Consider the following 19,069-nt stretch of genomic DNA (forward strand, 5'->3'; position numbering starts at 1 on the left):
CAGCACTACTCTCATGAGGCAGAGCAGCTAGAGCAGATGTAGGCAGAAGACCTGACAGCCCCATAGTTCAGATATGTGGATGTTCTCCTGTTAAACCAGTGTAAACCCCTTGAGCACATGCCTGGGGCTCAGCCATGGGGTCTGGGGAACCCAGACCACAGCATCCCAGCAAAGGACATGATATCTCCCCGTGCAAAGATGTCCCCAGCTGGAGGCCACCCTTGGCAGAGACCATCTCGAGAGCCGGGTTCAAAAGTTAAGAGGCAGAGAAAACAGGAGGAGCTGCTGAAACCCTCCCTAAGCTCTCAAGAGGATAAACAAAGTGTCAGCGTCTTTAGCACTTCATTACTGCTATCACTTGATTTTGTTAAGTGCTTTTTTTGGACCCTCATCAGTGAATAGTTGCCAAGACACTCTAAATACTATTACTGCCAAAGGCCAAATAAAACCAAATGTATTTACTGAAGAAGAAGCAATTGCTCTCCCCCTGGATAGAAAGTCAAATGGATCAGGATTTTAGTTACGTTTAATCACCAGGGCACTGGAATTTGCAACCACTTGCAATGAATACAGTCATATTATTAATGGTTCCGTGTTTAGCAGACAAAGCACAGTTCACCACCCAAATGTCTTGCAGTCAATACCTTGCACTCAGCTAGGAAGGGCAGCTGGACTTGGATCAAAGACTGTCTTTCCTGGCTGATGGTCTAAAATAAGGAAGAAGGGAAATGTAACTAGTGCAATAGAGATGGGAGCAAACGCACCCCATACCACACTTCCCCCTGTGCTCTTCAGCACCATTAGCTCACCAAAAGCTTCAGACAAAAATACTGTTGCATATTCTTTTGCAGATACAGACAGAAGCCTCAACGAAGTTTGAAGCCTTGGCGTTTTACCGACAGGTAACAGAAATTAAAGTGCTGTCACAAAGGAACCAAATGTGACAGTCTCGGGGAGAAGAGACTTGGCAGAGGCAGCACAGCTGCCTGTAGCCGGCTGGGAATAAGCCCCCTTCACTTAACTCCCACGGTGCCAGCTCCTTGCTGCCATTTTAATGGTACGAGGTTCTCATTTCTCATGCTGCAGTGCTACTGAAACCACAGTGATATGGAAAACAAATCAGAAAGCAGACAAACAAACAAAAACCTCCCAACCAACTCAAAAAACAAAACAAAACAATACCTGGCCCATTTTCAGATAAGCTACAAGTCAAGTGTGACTTGCATCTCTTAACTGCTCTTGAAGTCAGTCTGGCAAACTGGCTAGAAAGCATCTTCAGTGCAGCTTGGTGCTCCAGCTGTGTCCCAGCCTGGCTATGCCACACCTCTGTGTCTTTACTTCTCCATCAGCAAAACCAATGCCTGAAAACCCTCCCTGATGGAAGGCAATGCACAAGTTGTAGCCAATTCGCTGCCACGAGACACCCCTTCTCACACAGAACAAGTACATGGCACGAACAGACACGCCGAAAAGACACATCTGAATCTGCCATTCCGCAAACTCTGTCACCAGGCCAGACCTACTGTGTTAAACCTCCCCTGGCCCCTGGTAGAAATGGCATGTGCTGTGTGGATCAGGTCTGGATACAAGAAAGCTGAGCCAACTTGAATTTATTTACTGCATTCATTTGCATAATGACCACGTATTTCCCTTCCATATTTTGTCCTAAAAGAACCGTACACTGCATGAGCTGAACTAAAAGCAGCAGCCATCCATGGCTCACTACTCTCAGAGGACACAATCAGTGTGAGGCCCCTATGGATGTAGAGTCATTATTTGAGCACAAGAAATACTTATCGACTAATATTTGACTACTTTATGGGGACTTTTTGTTGTGTAGAGATGTTCTGCAGAGGTTGTGAATAGCACCGCGAGGCTATCTGACTGACAGAAGCTCCCACTGAAGCCTCAGCCATCGTGTAGCAGAGAGTTTGGGGCATCACCTTCGTGGGAAGCACAGGGCATTTCGTCCTTCACGCACGCCCAGCTTTGCTCATTGCTGTGTGCAGTTTTGGGAAAGGTGGAGCTGGGTCTGTGCCCTCATGTGCATCCTGCCCAGCCATCCTCCAGCTCCTCTAAACCTCCTTGCAGGGACTGAGCCGCACCTGGTACAAAGAGATACGCCATAAATTAAATAACCCGGTAATTTCTGCAGCTATGCTCTTCCAGTTTCCTGAACTGGGTGAGAGCACCTCGCTGTGGAAACTGCCCTTGCATAGCCAAACATTTAGAGACTCGCACCGTAACTCTCTGGCAAGGTCAGCGAGTGATTTCATGCTCAGTGCTAGCCTTGCTGGAATGAGGCAGAGCCACGGAGCTGCACATTTTAATGATTCAAGGCAGGAACCCGCTGCAAGGAAGGCAGAGCCCCGGAGGTGACAGAACAGCAGTGCGGTACAGGCCTGTCCTCCGTAATAAGCCACACTAATGCAGAACTGTGTGAAAGTTGGGAAAGGTGGGAAGAAGCTATGAACACCCTCAGATGCATGCTGCAAGGGTGCTGCAAACCCTGGCAAACTGAAAGAGAGAGCACAAACCCAATTTTATTGCTTTTATCTGATTCATTAGGGACACAAACCAAAGTAGCACATCCTGCTTCAGCTACCAAAACTAGTTTAAGAGGAGACGTAATTCCAATGATTATTTTTTTCAAGAGTACCGTCACAAGGACTTAGGTGACTGCATGTCAAACAAAGCCAGCAACAACAAACAAAAAAAGCACAAACCCCAAAGTTTTATGCAGTGAGGTGCAAAAACACAGCGGATGCTTGCTATGCATACTCCCTGGAAGGCAGTGAGAGGGTGCAAGTGCCCTCCACAGGCATTTCCCAACTAATTCTGCAACGCTGCTTTTGAGGTATCTATGGTTCTCCCTGCCAAATGCCCTGCAGTGCAGAGCACTGCGCAGGAATTATAACAGCCTGCTTTGTGCATACTCCTGTGGCTTGCATCCGAGCTGCTGGGGTTCAGGTGCGTTGAGAGAAGAGGCTGCAGTGGGATTTCCATGGCAAGAGCACAGAGCCCCTCGCCCACCCAGCACCCTGGCTTGTTGCACTGCAGCACGTTGCCCGGAGAAGCTGCGGATGCCCCATCCCTGGAGGTGCTCAAGGCCAGGCTGGATGGGGCTTTGAGCAACCTGGTCTGGGGGGAGGTGTCCCTGCCCGTGGAAGGGTGGTGGAACTAGATGATCTTTAAGGTCCCTTCTAACCCAAACCCTTCTATGATTCTGTGATTCTATAAAAACTCTCTGCTGGTGTCTGCTTGCTGCAAGCCTGGGCCAGTGCCACTGAAGCAGTGGGTGTCCTGCAACAATTTGGACAGGGTCTTTTGATCAGACCTGCTATTTGTAAAATTATCAACCCGGAAGAAGCAGGCAAATAAATAAATAATGCTGCTTTCCTTCTGGTGATTTCTATTGTACTGATCTAGCCAGAAATCCTATTAGTTACTCGCTTTGATCAGGATTATTCCTCCAGGATTGGGAGATGCAGAAAGCATTCTACCACGCGAGCAAATGAGTACATCTGAAGTGCACTTTAATTAAGGCCTTCAAACTCTGGGCTTTTTGTAGTATTTGCATGTATCTGAACTTTGGCCCAGCTGCTGTGAGAGAAATATGGTTTATTGCCCAGCTGTCTGTCACCTTGGCATCACTCTCAGCTCTCCAGGTGGAGTTCTGCAGCCCCTGAGGGACGAGCAGCAGGTTGGGATAAAGCACTAGCCAGCCCAGAGTCTGCTATTACATTAGCCCTTTGTAAGGAATTTAAGGCCCTGAAGTATCATTTCAGGTGTCTTTCCAAAAACCAGCAAGGGGTTATTCGCTATTGAAGTTTACTGTACTAACAACCACAGCAGAAGATCTGCAAAAACCTTTCCAGGCTTGCTGAATTACGCTTCTCAAATAACAAGCAACCCAGGGTAGAAAAACATTTTGACCTGTCCGCTACTGTAAAATACTAAGCAGGAGCCTGTAATTCACACACGTTGCAAGCTGGAGCTCAGTTTGGATACAGTAAGACCCTTCCTGAGATGCATAAGCCACCCTGCTCCAGGGATGCAGACATCGGGTGAATCAGCAAGAAGAGGAAACAACCAAAGGGAAAAATCCTTGTTAAATGACAAATAAATAGAAGCTGCCATGCAGACCCCCCATAAACCAAGGGAGGGTGACCTCTGTCGTCTGCACGGTGTCTGAATACACACTTCTGTGTGTCTGTGTGCGCACAAACACATCCACACTGCTCGGTTCTTTCTTACAGCTTCCCATTCATCCCAATTCCTACCAGCATGATAGTTTCATGGGAAAGAAGTGCACTGCGAAGTCGCTGTACCCTGAGCAGCATTTCTGTGCTGCAGCTCACAGTGCACAATTACTGAAACACAAACGTTTCCAGCGACTCTGGCTCCTGCGCTGTCATATTTAACTTTTGAGGGAGATTACTGTAAAGAGCTTACTTGGTATGTTAAAGAAGCTGCAGCCAGAGAGCAAGTGGGACATTTATTAATGCCTACTAGTCCCCTGCTATACTGAAAATTTTGCACTGAAAATATTTTTACGGTCTTCTCTTTTTTTTTTTTTTTTTTTTGGCTATTTTTGAGTCCTTGTATCTTAAGAGCACTTTCAGAAGTGTCGTCTATGCTAACTGTTAAAAACATAAAATTACTTTCAGTGCTAAAATCAGAGAAATAACACATCACACAAAAGAATTATCGGCTTGCAGATGGAGACTAAAGAGCTGAATGGCATTTTATTAGCAGTAAAATTCCAAAGCTGCATTCAAAAAAATCTATACATTGATGTCATCTGGGCAGCGAAACCATTTTAGATGCTTTAACTTTTGCTCTCTGCCAAGTACTGCGCTCGGCACAACACAAAGAACTCCTTGGCCCCAAAGACTGCATTTTAAGGTGATTAGAATTAGATTAATATAAGATTACTTGGCAATTCTTTAGAAGTGTGCCAGCAAAATGGGAAATAAAATTTTAAAACATCATTATCACTCTTGCAATATAACATCAAGGGTGCTCTGCAAATACACGACTTTCCTACAGCTCTGACCTTGGGAAGTTCTCACCACACGCCTAGCGTTTAGCATGGGAACAGAACATCTGATTTCAGCACGGCCTGCTCCGTGCTCTTTCCAAAATCCCGGTATTTGCTCCTTATACACACCTAAAACTCCAGACTTGGACTGCCCTACCTCTGCTACAAGTGTGAGGCTCCATTGCTGGTGGCTATGGGATATAATGGGGGAAAGGCTGCATGGCACCAGCTGGGTGCAGCCCACAAGTGAAATTTCCTCCAGTGTAACCAGGCATTCACTTTTCATGGCTCATGTGTCTGTCTCACAAGTGGCACGCTGTGAAGGAAACTAATGGCTTTACTATAAAGAAGCAAGACAAATGAAGCCTGCACCACACCACATACCACGCGACGGATGTCATCAGTTGGGAAACTGGGGGAGTGAGAGCTTCAGTGCCTTTCTCTCGCCCTCTTTTAGGGGGAGGCTGGGTGGGGATGACTATTACTTATTATTTTTATTTTCAGCTGTAAATGAGACATTTTAATTTAATGTCAAAACTGAAATGTCTGTCTGCAGATGCAGGAAAACGTTTATTTCATCTGGTAATGTCCTCATATATCAGCAGGTTTGTCTCACATTTTAAGAATAAAAATGACCTATGAAATGACTGAACTTGAGGACTGTTATTATTTTTTTAATTTCAAACAATTCTTTCAATGTTCAAGTATTTATTTCTGATATTCTACGTGCAACAAAAATGCTTATACCAAACTATGAGAAAGTGGCAACTACCAACTGGGGAGTTATAAATAAAACTATAAAATATTCAACTGATCCATAATTCATTTGGTAACAGACACCCAGCCATCTGGGCTGGGGTGAACTTGCAACTCTGGAATAGGTTGGTGTCTGAAGAAGACTTTGCATTCAGAATGAATGCAGCCACCACACAAAAAAAAATCAAATAATAAACCCTTTGTGCATCGCTGGCTTTCAGGTTTTACTTTTCTCTGTTTTCTAACTATTTACAATTGCTTTAACTACATGCAACTATGCTGCAAAAATAAAGTGAAAGCCATGAAGGAGAGTCGGGCCTAATGCTGTGACAGAGATACCACTGACTTCCCTCTGGTCACCCATACGTACACGCTCCTGCTGGTGTCACCAGTACAGACCTTGTTAGATTATTTAGGCTTATACCTACCTAAAATACATACTGGTAGTTAACTTCAGGAAACGGATGAGGATCCACAAATGAAATTATTCTCTCTTTCTGCCTGAACACTCACTGCAAACTCAATACATGGCACGCCAGCAAAGCTCCCCAGTGGGCTCGGGCTTCAGCTGGAGTCAAAAAGCCTGACAGCAGAAAAGTTCAAAGCGGACTTCTCAAAAACTCTCAGCTTTTGATGCCATCTTTTCTGCAATCAGGGGGAAAAACCCCAGCAACTTCAAGAGATGAAGCAAGGCCTGGGCTGGGAACCATTCAAAACCCCTCCACAGACTATGCTACTATATAAAAGGATGAAAGATCCTCCCTCTCCTAGGGACGAAACCTGAAAACCTCCTTTCCAACACAGGAGCCCTCATAATGAGGCAGAAGTCTCCAAAGCAGCACCAATTATACTTATTAAAGTATCCTTGTATCAGTCCATACTGGTAAGACTACGCTTTGCTTTCCAGAGTACCTCGTTCAGGTTAAATGGTGAGTTCCTGATACCTGCGGTAATGCGCCGGAAACTAGCGCGGTATCTCTAAATGACAGCACTTTCCAAACAAATATGCAATTTCAAGTCTTAAACCCTCTATTTATGCCACTAATAGCTCCTCTCTGACCAACATGAATCTAAAGCATGGCTTAAACTATCAGACATACTGAATTCATATAGAATTGCCTGCAGCTGCTAAATTTTTCTAGGAGTTCATAAACTGCTTAGACAAATTTGTGGAAGAAAAATCCATTAAGGGCTGTAAAGTACCAAGGGGTGCTCCCAAGAGGTTGGAGAGCACACTAAGGGAACATCAGCACGCGTTTGCCTTGTGCTCTTGCCCTTTCTATGGTACCCACTCCTGACCACTGCCAGGAAGACGATGCAGCTCAGGGGATCAAGCACTATTACCACTGCCATTTACAGGCAAGCCCTGCTCACCACCTTGGCTTTGGAATAGGAGTTTTAGAAAAATAAGGATCTGTTTAAGCTTTCACAGGTCCTAGGCTAGCAGTTCTGGTCAAATAGTTGTGAATATAAGAATATAAGCAAGCTGCCCCCCTCCCCAGGACAAGCCAAACAAGCCTGCAAGACGTGAAATTTGTAAGAATCAGACCCTGACCCTTACAGGTCTTGAACTGGACCTTTCCCAAAGGCGATTCTCAGAAACGATGCTTCCGAGCACAGCGAATGCTGTCATCTTCTCACCTTGCTTCCTGGTGTTCTCTTCCAAGTTTGCAGTCCCTGGGTTTCAAGAGCACATGACTGTTAATGTAAGATTACAAGAAGCTTTACATCGCAGGCTTCCCTTTCCAAACTGCACTCGGCTGCTTTTCAAAGGCTGGTACATCCTGAGTGCTAAGGAACACCCCTTCTCCTTTTATCCCTGCAACTTCAGTGTCAAAGCCTGCACAGTCAGAGTGAGGGTCATGGCTCTCAGCATGCCTCCCTGCCCCTGACAGCTCTCTAGCTGCTCCAAGAATTTAGTGTTGGTTTTTTTTTTGGTCAAGGAAAAACCTGGCCCTGCTTCCCAGGCAGCAGCGTGGGTTGCCAGGTCCTGTCCTCCAACATCTTTGCTCAAATATCAGTGCTGCACCACAGGACACATCTTGTACCTCTGTTTTGGCCTCAGGCATGCAGGCTCCTCGAGGCATTAGACACACTAATTCCTCCTCTGTTAGCGAGCACATCCAGATCTTTCTTGCCCTCTTCCCCAAAAGGCTTGAAAATATCATACAGGTCACGGAGCTGGATTGAACACTGGTTTCCAGCTTTTCAAACAGAAAACAGGCAAGGGGCTTACCTGAAAACACACAGAGGAGGGTTTTAAGTGTAAAAGAAATAAGCAGGGGAACTGCCCCACTCCTAGACCCCTAGGCCAGCTCCATGCCTGCACCCATTCCCAGCACAGAAGATGCTGGAGACTAAAGGCAAAGAAAACTCCTCGGCTGTTTAGGCTGGCTACAATTAAATACTCTCACAGGTTTTAAGCCTAGAAAGGCTTTTAACATTGTGCCTTCCCACCGTGCACGTGTGTGCTCCTCTGGTGATACAACGGGCACACAGGCAGCCACGGATCACAACCACTTGCTCCCTACAGGCCCGTTACAAGACACCCGGCCCTGAGCAAGACTTCATGGTAGATGCCTTCTGTACACGGGGCAGATAAGATGGAACACCTCGTGGGAGATGTACATCTTTGTCTGGAGTGACAGCGTTATTTAATCACCCAGCTTGGTGAAATCCCTAAGAAAAAACGCAGTGAGGTTGCCTCATGAAAAGCCAACTTCAGTATTAGTGGCACCGGCAGACTGCTCTCTAGAAATGGTATAGAAAGAGGCATTATGTGGCAGTTTCAGAAAGACAAAAACTTGAAAAAAAGGATGGCTAACTTAATCTCCCTGCCATCTGTGTTGAGAGGTCCCTTGGGTGTCTTTTTTTACAGCCGTCCCATCAGGGACAACCATGCTATGGCCAACCTGTGTGCCTACACAAGGTCTCCTGGCCCTCAAATCCCAGAACTACCCCTACTGTGACAAAGGGTAGCTGCACTATCAGCAACAGCTTGTCTAGCCACGCTCTGACAGGGGCAGAGGACGTACACCTGGGGAGGAAGCTGCACCAGATATTTGGGAGTAGTTGGAAAAGGTGAAGAAAGAGATGAAGGGAGTAAGCTCCTCTGCCTGCAGCAGCTTTAAAGTGTCATAGAATCAAAGAATCATCACAAAATGGTTTGGGTTGGAAGGGACCTCAAAGATCACCTCGTCCCAACCCCTGCCATAGGCAAGGACGCCACCCACTAGATCAGGTTGCTCAGTGCCTCACCCAACCTGGCCTTGAACACCTCCAGGGATGGGGCATCCACAGCCTCTCTGGGCAACCTGTTCCAGTGCCTCACCACCCTCTGAACGAAGAATTTCTTCCTAACATCTAATCTAAATCTCCCCTCTTTAAGTTAAAAACCATTCCCCCTTGTCCTATCATTATCTGCCCGAGTAAAAAGTTGCTCTCCATCTTTTTTATAAGCTCTCTTTAAGCACTGAAAGGCTGCAGTGAGGTCTCCCCAGAGCCTTCTCTTCTTCAGGCCAAACATCCCCAGCTCTCTCAGTCTTTCTTCATAGGACTAGTCATGATGGAGACTTCTACTTTCCACCTCTCCTGGCTGGCAGCATTGTTCAACCTTTCTTGATACATGAAAGTACCTAGCAGAAAACATCTGCAAAATCCCACAGAAATAACAGAAATTTAGTGGGAGAGCAGAGTGTGACAGGGAACCAGTCCTGAGCCTAAGGGCACGGCATCCAATATGGACTGGTCCCATCCCAAGTACCATCACCTCCCTCGGGACTGATAGAGCAGAAGTGTGCTGGGGTCCCCAGCTGAGATTAGCTGATTCACCGCATCTTGTGTGCAACCACTACTGTTTTCTTGCTGTATTTCCAAACTTGATTTCAAAAGTTCAGAGGAAAATAGTCTGAAATTAGTCTGAAAATGCCAGACTGATTGCCAGTGCAAGTTCTTTTTTATTATTTTAAATTGGGGAGAGAAGGAAGGGGAACAAATTAGTTTGGAGAGAAACACATTTTTGTCAGGAAGCATTCCCTTCAAGAACCCAAACCAGACACAGTTTCTGCTGCCAAAAGCTCCCATGTGTAGAAGACGCGGTGCAGCCAACATCCTGCTGCTTGCGCGTTCTCCGCAGTCTTGAAATTAGCATGGTCTTTTCGGGGCTGACAAAGCCAAAACAACAAAATAAACCCCGGCATTTCTCTGCAGCGCTGGGTTAGTGAATACCAGCCAGTGGGACTCAAACAGCCAGACCCATCCCATGGCATGCAATTTTTTTCATTTTCCACAGCAAGCAGTTCTTGTAGCAGACTTTCTCCTATTGCCGCAGTTGGCCTTGAATCACTACCAGGCTTTTAGTGACTCTACCTAATTACACCAGCCTTCACGGAAACGTAATCATACTAGCTGAAAACCTGTGTGAGACAAAGGACAAGGCCCCAGAGCAGCGTGTCTTGGTGCTGATCTCATGGGGAGATGAGTGGGCTGAGCCCCCCCCGAGGCCCCACGCCTTCTGCCTGCTCTCATTTGAGAGGACAACTGAAGGTGAGGCTCCTTCAGAGAGATCCAGCATCGCTGGGTAAGGCCAGCCATGAACCACTCTGCCTGCACACCTCTATTACTAGCCCCAAAGGGCATTTTTCAGAGGAACCTAAAGAAAACAGATATCCAAGTCTCCATGCCTGGCAGCTAGCATAATTTGCAGAGTCTCTGTCTATAGCTGCTTTATTTCTGGCATGGACAAACTGATCACCATCCCTGGGAGTGCCCAGAGAGCAGAGAGCGAGCTGTGTTACTGGGAAGCATGTCTGATGCACGGGTTGTACAGTGAGCAAACAGGCCTGGTTCTCCTTTTGTAGGAACTTGGGGGGCGGAGGGGACAAGCCACAGAGACAACAAAATACACCACTCCTTGCTTTGGACAAAGCCTTGCACCATCCCTCTGGATGATGATCCGGCAAACACCTCCTATTGAATCAAACACGAGAGCATACACAGATGCCATTTCAGTACTATACGGTGCATTAAACACTCCTGGCTTGATCCACCACAACTCCCCCTGGCTGCATCACACTTCTACCAGCTGAACTTACCCACTAGCCTTACCAGGAGTTGCATTTGTCACACAAAACCCACAGGTCTACTGCCATTTCCTACAACAGACCTTTCAACACACATCCATAGGTAATAATTGTGCAAAGGAGACATTCTTGGCTTGAGGCACAGGAAGCCAGCTCCACAGATAAATCCGGCTGCAACTATTGGGAATTTGGCACATAACTCACGGAACAGGACCATTTCCTCATAGACTGGAGTGATCAGCAATGTATCATCTTCTCTCATGCAGCTACGTTTATGGAGGTTTATGTGGATTTAACTCTGCATATCAGGGAAAATGTAGTGCCAGCAATGAAATGCCAATGCAAACCTACTATCAGGAAAATCTCCTTCTTCCAGCAGTGGAGTTACTGGCAGCAGCCTTCGCAGTGCAACAACAGTAAACAGCATTAAGACCACAACACCCACTGATCTGTATTAAACAGGTGCCTTCAACAGGTGTCGTACTGCCATCCACTGATTCTCCTCCTGAAGATTTCCTGCCACATCCATCAGCAGCGAGCAGCAATCCCAGCACGCCTTTATTTCTTCTCCTTGAGATATATCTGAGCAATTTGTTTAACACTTCAACAACCCAGTCTAATTACCAGGACAGGTATCTGATGAAGTGCAATGCAATCACACTCTCACTGCTGGCTGCCAAGCCTGCGCACATACACCTGGGTAGCAAGAACCAAACAGAGCCCTGCTCCATCTAGCATTTTTCTGCTTTGCAGCGATGATCTGCCAATCTCCATCTAGCTGTTACTCTGCACATCGCACCAGATTTCCTGGCTAAGTCTGGTCTGGAAGGAGAAGGCAAGTACTGGCTCCAGTGATCTGGCAGCACAGACCTCGTGGTCCCAAATGCCACTGGTTTCTATTCCTGGAAGGGCTCCACAGCAGACAAGTGCCGCTGGAGGCCCTAAATTAAACGTCAGGAAGCAAGCCAGGTAGACAATGGGAGAGAACCCGAAACACAGAGCATACGAGGGACAAGGAGAGAAAGGAAACATAGGTGGGGGGTGGTTTCTGGGTCTTAGAGAAGCTGTGTGATATGCCCGGTGCATTGATGTGCACAGAAGGAGTAGTAACCACGTTCTTTTTCTCCCATCACACTTCCAAGTGACAGAGGATAGTGGCAGCTCCTCGCCTGCCTCTGTCCAAGGCACAGGGCTTTGCAGTGCCCCAGCTGCCTGCCCCCAAGGCAACAACTCTTTTCTCCCTCTGGGCTTCCAAATGGATGGCAGGCAGATCTGAGCCCTGGACAAAGGAACGAGCCTGTCTGCGTGATCTGTCAGTCTGTACAAACCCAATGACACAGTATGCAATGACATCTCAACCCTACCTTGTTAAAGAAGCAGTGACACTGTACCATATGTCACCAGCCTGAGTCCAGCACCACAGTGAAGAAGAGGAACTGAATTTCCTGAAGCCACTCAAAACAATTTTCTCAGGGGAACTGCAAAGTTAGGATGTTTTAAACCACTGGCATTTGGAATCCAAATTAACTCCTAGGGATTGCCCTTTCCCAATAGAGGAGGTAATTGTATTCCTTCTGGTTTAGTGGGTAGATACACTGAAACGCAAAGAACTGGGATCTCCACGTAGCTTAATGTAAAAGAAAAAGGAAAAAGCCACAACTGCTAAGTGTGTCCTGCTGGAAGGAAACATGTTGAAGACTGCAGTGATTATATCCTGTGAGACACAACCTCCCCCCTCCACCCGACACATTTATATTTGAAGAGGCCACAGTCCAGCCCTCCACGCTGGGGACTTCCACCCGTTTTAACGGGAGGCCCACACCAGGTCTGACTGGCTTGGGCTCCCCCCCCCAGACATTTCCCCGGGTTGAAGATCCACTTACCTGCCTGGTTTGTGGTTACATTTACAGAAACAAACTGCCGGGCTCCTGGGTTCTGGTCGGACACTCCATTCACTGCCTCAATTTCAAAGGTATAGTTTGTATGAGCAAGCAGATCCACCATCATGACAGAGGTGTTTTTCAGGCCGGTTTGCTGGGGGAGGTACCTGACATGACCGCCACACGCCTCGCACAGACCTGAGTGTGAGTTGCACTTCTTGCATGCAATATAATAAGACACATCTTTCCTTCCACCAGTATCAGCAGGGGGAATCCATTCCAGAAAGACACTAGTCTCGTTAACATTTGAGATGGCACTCCGAGGAGCAGAGGGGGGTCCTGGTTTGTAAAGTGAGAAAAACACATGGTAAAAACAGTATTGTCAGTCATCCTGCTCTCTACTACTCTCTAGGTTGCACAGAGCTGCCATGTTGCTCACGTGCCAAAAAGGACGCGGGGAAAATTTTCAGCAGCAACCAAAAAACCGGGAAGATGGGGATTTGAGCATTCCCACCTTACCTTAAAGGGTCTGTGTTGGGACACAGTCATCTGCAAGGGAGGATGAGATATAGGGCTGGCTTAAAACCAGCAGGAGCAGCACGTTTCACATCAGGGCATTGCCTCTGGTGCCCTCCTTGTTCTGCTTGCTAAGCGAGCTGCAAATCTTTGCTCTGCCCAAGTCATGTTGGCTTAACCGGGGGCAACATTCCCTCTCCTTGCCCCACCGCTCCTATATCACTAGTTCTGAATCCTTAAAAAAAGACACACACCGATGTATCCCCACCACTTTGGTACTCAATTCCAACACTGAATCCTTCCCTCCATCCACCTGCTTCTCCCTATTAGCTCTTTGGCAACAGCAAAACCTAAGCCTGGGCATCCAAATCACACCTAAGCGAGACACTCGATGCAGCCCAAAACAGATGGTGATCTACACGGGCCACTGGAAGCACAGCCGTATCTGGCTACTCCACTGCAGCCTTTTTGGTCCCTGCCAAGCTCCGAGCACCAGCACGGTTAGTTAGCCGCACCGTGTTCGCTTATTTCGCCAAGCCTCCCTGCTCAGTATGTCAGCATGGTGCTGGCAAAGCTATCTGAGGAGGAACAGCTGCTGCAGAGGTATCCGAGCTCCCGCAGATGCGGCCTGCTTTCCTTCACCCTGCTGGGAGAGGCCACGGCTGGGCAAGAAAAACCACATTACACACTGAGGCCATGGTTCCCAAAAGCGATTCCCAGTTCAGCAGGTGGCTGTGCTGCCCACCTGGAGATACATACCCTCAAGACCACTTATTTGCTTACTTTTTGACATGCACCTTTCCAAAAGCCAGGCCCTTCCTTGGATGCCTTGAGCCAGAGACACCTGACAGTGTGCCACATCACCAGGTACTTCTGCAGCTGCTGGCACTCCTCCGTGATGGCCTCCTGCAGGACATCCTCTCTGCACACCTGAACTGCTCGTATCTCACTCGATGGCTTTGTGTTAGAGAAATCTGACCGTTTGGGGAGGGAAAGGGAAATACTGCCCCGAAGATGTTTTAAGAAGCTGTTTGTTTTAATAGACTTGTCTTGGAGATGAAGGGCTGGCTGCAGATGCACCCTGAAGACGACGTGGAAGGACAGCAAGGATCTCATGCAGGAGACTCACATGGGGAAATTTATCAAAGAAAACTGGGATGGATTTTAGTCACAGCATCACCAGAAGCTATACAGCAAAGACTGGGATTTTTCCAAAGAAAGTAGAGGAGTGAAGGCAACATACTGCCATCCAGTTCAAATGAAGCTGTCAAAACCCATGAGTAGCTTCTTGATATGTGCCCGTCAGCTAGCTTCATCAGCTAGAAACCCCTACAAATCTAACAGCCTGTCTTAGACTGTCATCTTCTAGTTTTGTTGTGATAATTTAACTCCATTTGTTACTTAAAATGGGCAATGTTGCAAAACTGAAGCTACTTTATAAACCAGGAGCATTTTTCCCTATTTCCCTTTCCTACTCCCCTTTTTAAGTCTATAAAATTGGTAATGGTTATGAAACACTGCGATGATTTCAACTCAAGCTGTTCTGATTCAATGAGAAGCTCACTGCCAGAGGGAAATAAATAATCCTGATATATATATATTTTGGTCAGGGAAAAGCAGTCAAAGACAAAAGCTAGGTTAGTTTAGGAAGCAGCAGATCAGCCTTGTCGGAGGCACATTTTGTTCTGTCATCTGTGAATGAAAACTTTGCTAACGTGGAAACGAGGCATGTTGTGGGGTTTAGCCCCTGCAGATAGGGCTGGAAGGGGGTCCCCTGCATACCCATTCGCCTCCCAGCAAGGTGGATACAGAGAAGAGGTTCAGGAAATGCTCTGGCTGCCAGCTATCTGCGCGCACACGCTGATTTAAAGTTGACAGCCCACTTGCTGCCATCCATAAAACGAAGCACGGGCTCAGGCCTCTGCAGGTTGGAGGACCAGGTGCTCAACTGCAGCCGTGCCAGCAATTCCTAACTGAGCCAGGATGTTCTTTGGGACAAGGACTACAATTATCCTCCACATAATGGCTTCACAGCACTATAAATGGGGAACAAGCATTCACCAGGCACGAGACAGTGGAAGGAGCTGACATGTCCTCGGGGCGGAGAGGGCTCTGCCACCAGGCTGAGTGCTTCCACAAGCCCGCCTCTCACAATCTGCACCGCAGGGGTCCAGCACTCTTCAGCTAATGACACCACAGTACAGCAGAAGGCAGAACTATTTTCTGTCCTGTCATACTCACACTGATATAATGGAAACTATGAAATTCATCACGGGAGCTGTGTGGAGTTATATACGTTGCACTCAGTTTTTTTTTTTACTGGTTAAATTGCCCGATTTTTTCTTCCACTGGATGAATGCACTTTTACTGCTACCAGTACTCTAAGAGAAAAATAAAGAACTCAGGCACAAAAAACCACTTATTGGACAACGTGTCTTTAACAGAGGATAAATTATTACTTTTGCAAAGTCACCAGAGGTTTTTACTTGCTTTGTACAGCTGCTCTTCTTGAAGGTTTAAAAACATCAACTTCAGTGGAAATGCTTTGAAGCTAGTGGGACTTCATAACCTATAAAATTAGCATTCTCAAAGGAGCTCTGAGAAAGGTCTTTAGCAGTCTGCAGATATCTAACAAGACCTACTTGAAGAATCCTGAAACCACATATGGGTAAAACTTTGAAAAATCAGAGCTGGGAGAAGAAAACGGTGTTTTAGCTCCCAAAGAGGAGGGGCCCTATATCTGCTAAGAAGGTCTGTTTTCATTGCCAAACCTCCCTTTGTCAAGGACGAATATATTAGTTCGCTGATTTTTTTTTTTTAATTTGCTACTTTAAGGCCTAAGAAGGCAGATTCAACATTTCTCCAGCACAATCCACTGACCAAAAGCAAATCATTTCTGAAGATAAAGATATTGGTGTTTTTCTTGATGGACAGCAAACCTGTTGTTGGCTGACATGCACGTGTAAAAAAATAACCTGACAAAGTTCCCCTGAGATACTAATATATATTTGCACATGCACACACAAACACTAAAGTTAATCGTAACCTTTGAGAAGAGAATATTATACCAAACACTACAAAAACATCAGTGTGTCCCACCTTGTCCAATTCCCTCTATGCTCTTTGTGCCATTCCCTTTTACTCATATGTCCCCTGTATGCTCTGAACTGCAACAGGATTCTTCGTCAGAGATGAGAGGGGGGAAAAAGGTGTAACTTTGATGTTTTCATTTTAAATTGATATTTTGCAAGAACTGAAGCTAGGACTACTTAATTAAGAAGAAATCAAGCTCAATTATTTCCTGGGAGATGCATAACAATACTAAGAGAATTCTCAAATGCCTGACAGGACCAAACGTTTTTTGTCTGATGGCAATAGTTTATTTGGACTGCAATACAGCACTATTAATTAGAAACTGCCAAGCATTACTTATAAAACATGCTTAAGGAACTAGGAAAAATTAAATAAAAATATATTTGTCTTTTTCCCCCACTGTGCTCATCTGTGCAGTTGACAGTGGTTTAGCAGTTTTATTTAGCAACGCTGGTGATGGTGGTGAGATCATTGCAGCTTGGGACTGATAAGCATTCTCTTGAAATTAGGAAATTGTGATTTTACAGTTGCACCAACTGCACGGAGACTTTGCAGGTATAGAGCTGAAAACAAACACTGATGTGTTCTCTAAAATTAACTAGATTTCAAGTTGAGGGAATCCTATGAATATTATTAACTTCTGCTGTAATAAATAATGAAAACATTCACAAAACTTGCAGTATTTTCCTACCAGTCATGACTCAAGCCTGTCTTGCTTTTGTTTCAGTTCATGACAAGGTGTTCCCTTGCAACTCTTGTTGTGTTGGTTTTAAAATGTTAGTGTTGCTACCTACTATTCACTGTCCCGGCTGAAATGTACTATGCCTGCAGCTGAAACGGGGTAGCACACAGGCTCTCCTCACCACCTGCAGCAGAAATACAGCTGAATGAGGACAAAATCCCAAGAAAGGATGTTTAAGACAAGTGAGAGTGACTTAGCACTGAAACACATGGAGAGGGCTCAAATGATCCACCTTGCTTTCAGGGTAGCGAGCAGGAACGCCAGCAGAGATGCTTCAGTAACCTAAACTGCTGTACCAGCTTGCTCTGTATGTGACATAGCAGCATGCTCCGAAACAGTGGGTGACAGAAGCAGAGCAGTGCCTGGGTCAGCATTAAACCTTTCATTTGCCTCAGAAGCACTCGGTGTCCTGCCATGCCACGTCCTAACACAGCTTCACACACCATGCCTGGACTTTAAACAAGCTTACAGTAAGCTTTCAAAGCAAACAAAAATCAAACATTAAACCCCCCAAACAAAAACTTAAAAAAAATAAAATAAAATCCAAGCAAACAACAACAACAAAAATCAACCTCACAATATTTGTGGCATCATAAATTACAGCCTTTACTTATAGGATTCAGACTGTGCCAGGAACATGTGGGAGAAGGGCACTCATATTCCTTGGTGTTTTATTACGTGCTTGTCGTCAAGCATGGTTGTACCCCTCTGAAAATCCCACCCTATGCTCAGGTCACAGACAAGTAAGCATAAACCTCTTCCTCAGGGGTGGCAGCTTCTCCTCTGTGCTAACTCACCAGCAGGACGGCTCGGCATAACCCCTGGCTTTGGTTCTGCCTAGGCAAAAAAGCTGATTTGGGGTGGCTTTTCAGAGTTCCCCTCCCTTCCCATTTCTCAGTACCCACACTGACTAGACATCTTTCTCATTTATCTATGTGCTTTAAAGTCTTGCCACGAGGCAAAACAGACATCAGGAAGCCCTGTTGTCACAGTTTTTCATGCTGTAGCCCACCCCAGTCACCACTCTGTGAGATACTGGTACATGTACTTAATAAACTGAGGAGTGCTTGCACGACTCGCCCCCCACCAATACCGCTTTGATCATACAGCACTAGCTACTGCCGCATTGCCTTCTCCTTCCCTGCAGCACACCTTCACCAGCCATGTGCTTCAAGTTCCTCTGGCTGCCAAAGAGTAAGCCATGAGTTCAAGGGCCCCAACTATCCTATGTCTTCTGTGCCAAGAGTCCCTTCCAGGGGAGCAGAGACCTGCTGAGGGCAGGCTCCTCTGCAAAGTGACTCTCCAGCAGCAACAGACTTTTTCTTTCCCTTTTCTGAAGTGCAAACCTGAGTAGCTAGGAAGGACAGCTGTATTCACTGGGAATACACTCAGCAGGACTAGCTGGGGGTCTACAAACTGAAGCCCTGAGTATTTGAAATATAAAGCAAACAGAACAACCAGCCTTCAAGTACAGTTGAGAGGATAGCTCACAGGTGGCAGGAAAAGGGCAATGCTAGTGGTTCCAGTTCTACCTTCAACTCCCAATCCCCCAGCTTGTTTTTTATACCCTCCATCCCCTATACCAGGGGATAAGCTCTACATTTTTGCTGCTGGTTTGGAGAAGCATTTTACCCTGCGAAGCTCTGAGGCTACCGTGAAGAATAACCTCCTCCAGGCAGCTTGGAAAGGTAGGGCTCTCTCCCTGCTGGTCTACTGAAAATGAGCTACGAGATGATGCTAAGCAGGACCATATCTACTCTATCTACAGCTACAGTAGACAAGCACTGCCGTAGTTTCTTCCACGTGCGTGTGGGACACTGGTACCCGTGCATGCACCGACGCATAGGTCTGAGCGCAGTGCTGCTGGCTGGGAACGCCCCTGGTGTGATGATAGAGCAGCAGACTGTGAGAGATGGAGCATCATCTGCTTGTTACTTAAATGCTTCCTGCGTTTAAC

At 46.4% G+C, this 19,069-nt stretch overlaps 1 protein-coding gene across 1 annotated transcript in view; it reads right to left on the reverse strand.

Annotated features, from left to right (window-relative positions):
- EPHA5 (EPH receptor A5) overlaps positions 1–19,069 on the reverse strand; it is a 198,413-nt gene that overhangs the window by 74,044 nt on the left and 105,300 nt on the right. Inside the window, 1 exon segment of the mRNA XM_040555646.1 lies at positions 12,765–13,100. Coding sequence (XP_040411580.1) covers positions 12,765–13,100 — 336 coding nt within the window.

Source organism: Cygnus olor, chromosome 4 (assembly GCF_009769625.2).
Source record: "Cygnus olor isolate bCygOlo1 chromosome 4, bCygOlo1.pri.v2, whole genome shotgun sequence".
In the NCBI taxonomy this organism is placed as follows: domain Eukaryota; kingdom Metazoa; phylum Chordata; class Aves; order Anseriformes; family Anatidae; genus Cygnus; species Cygnus olor.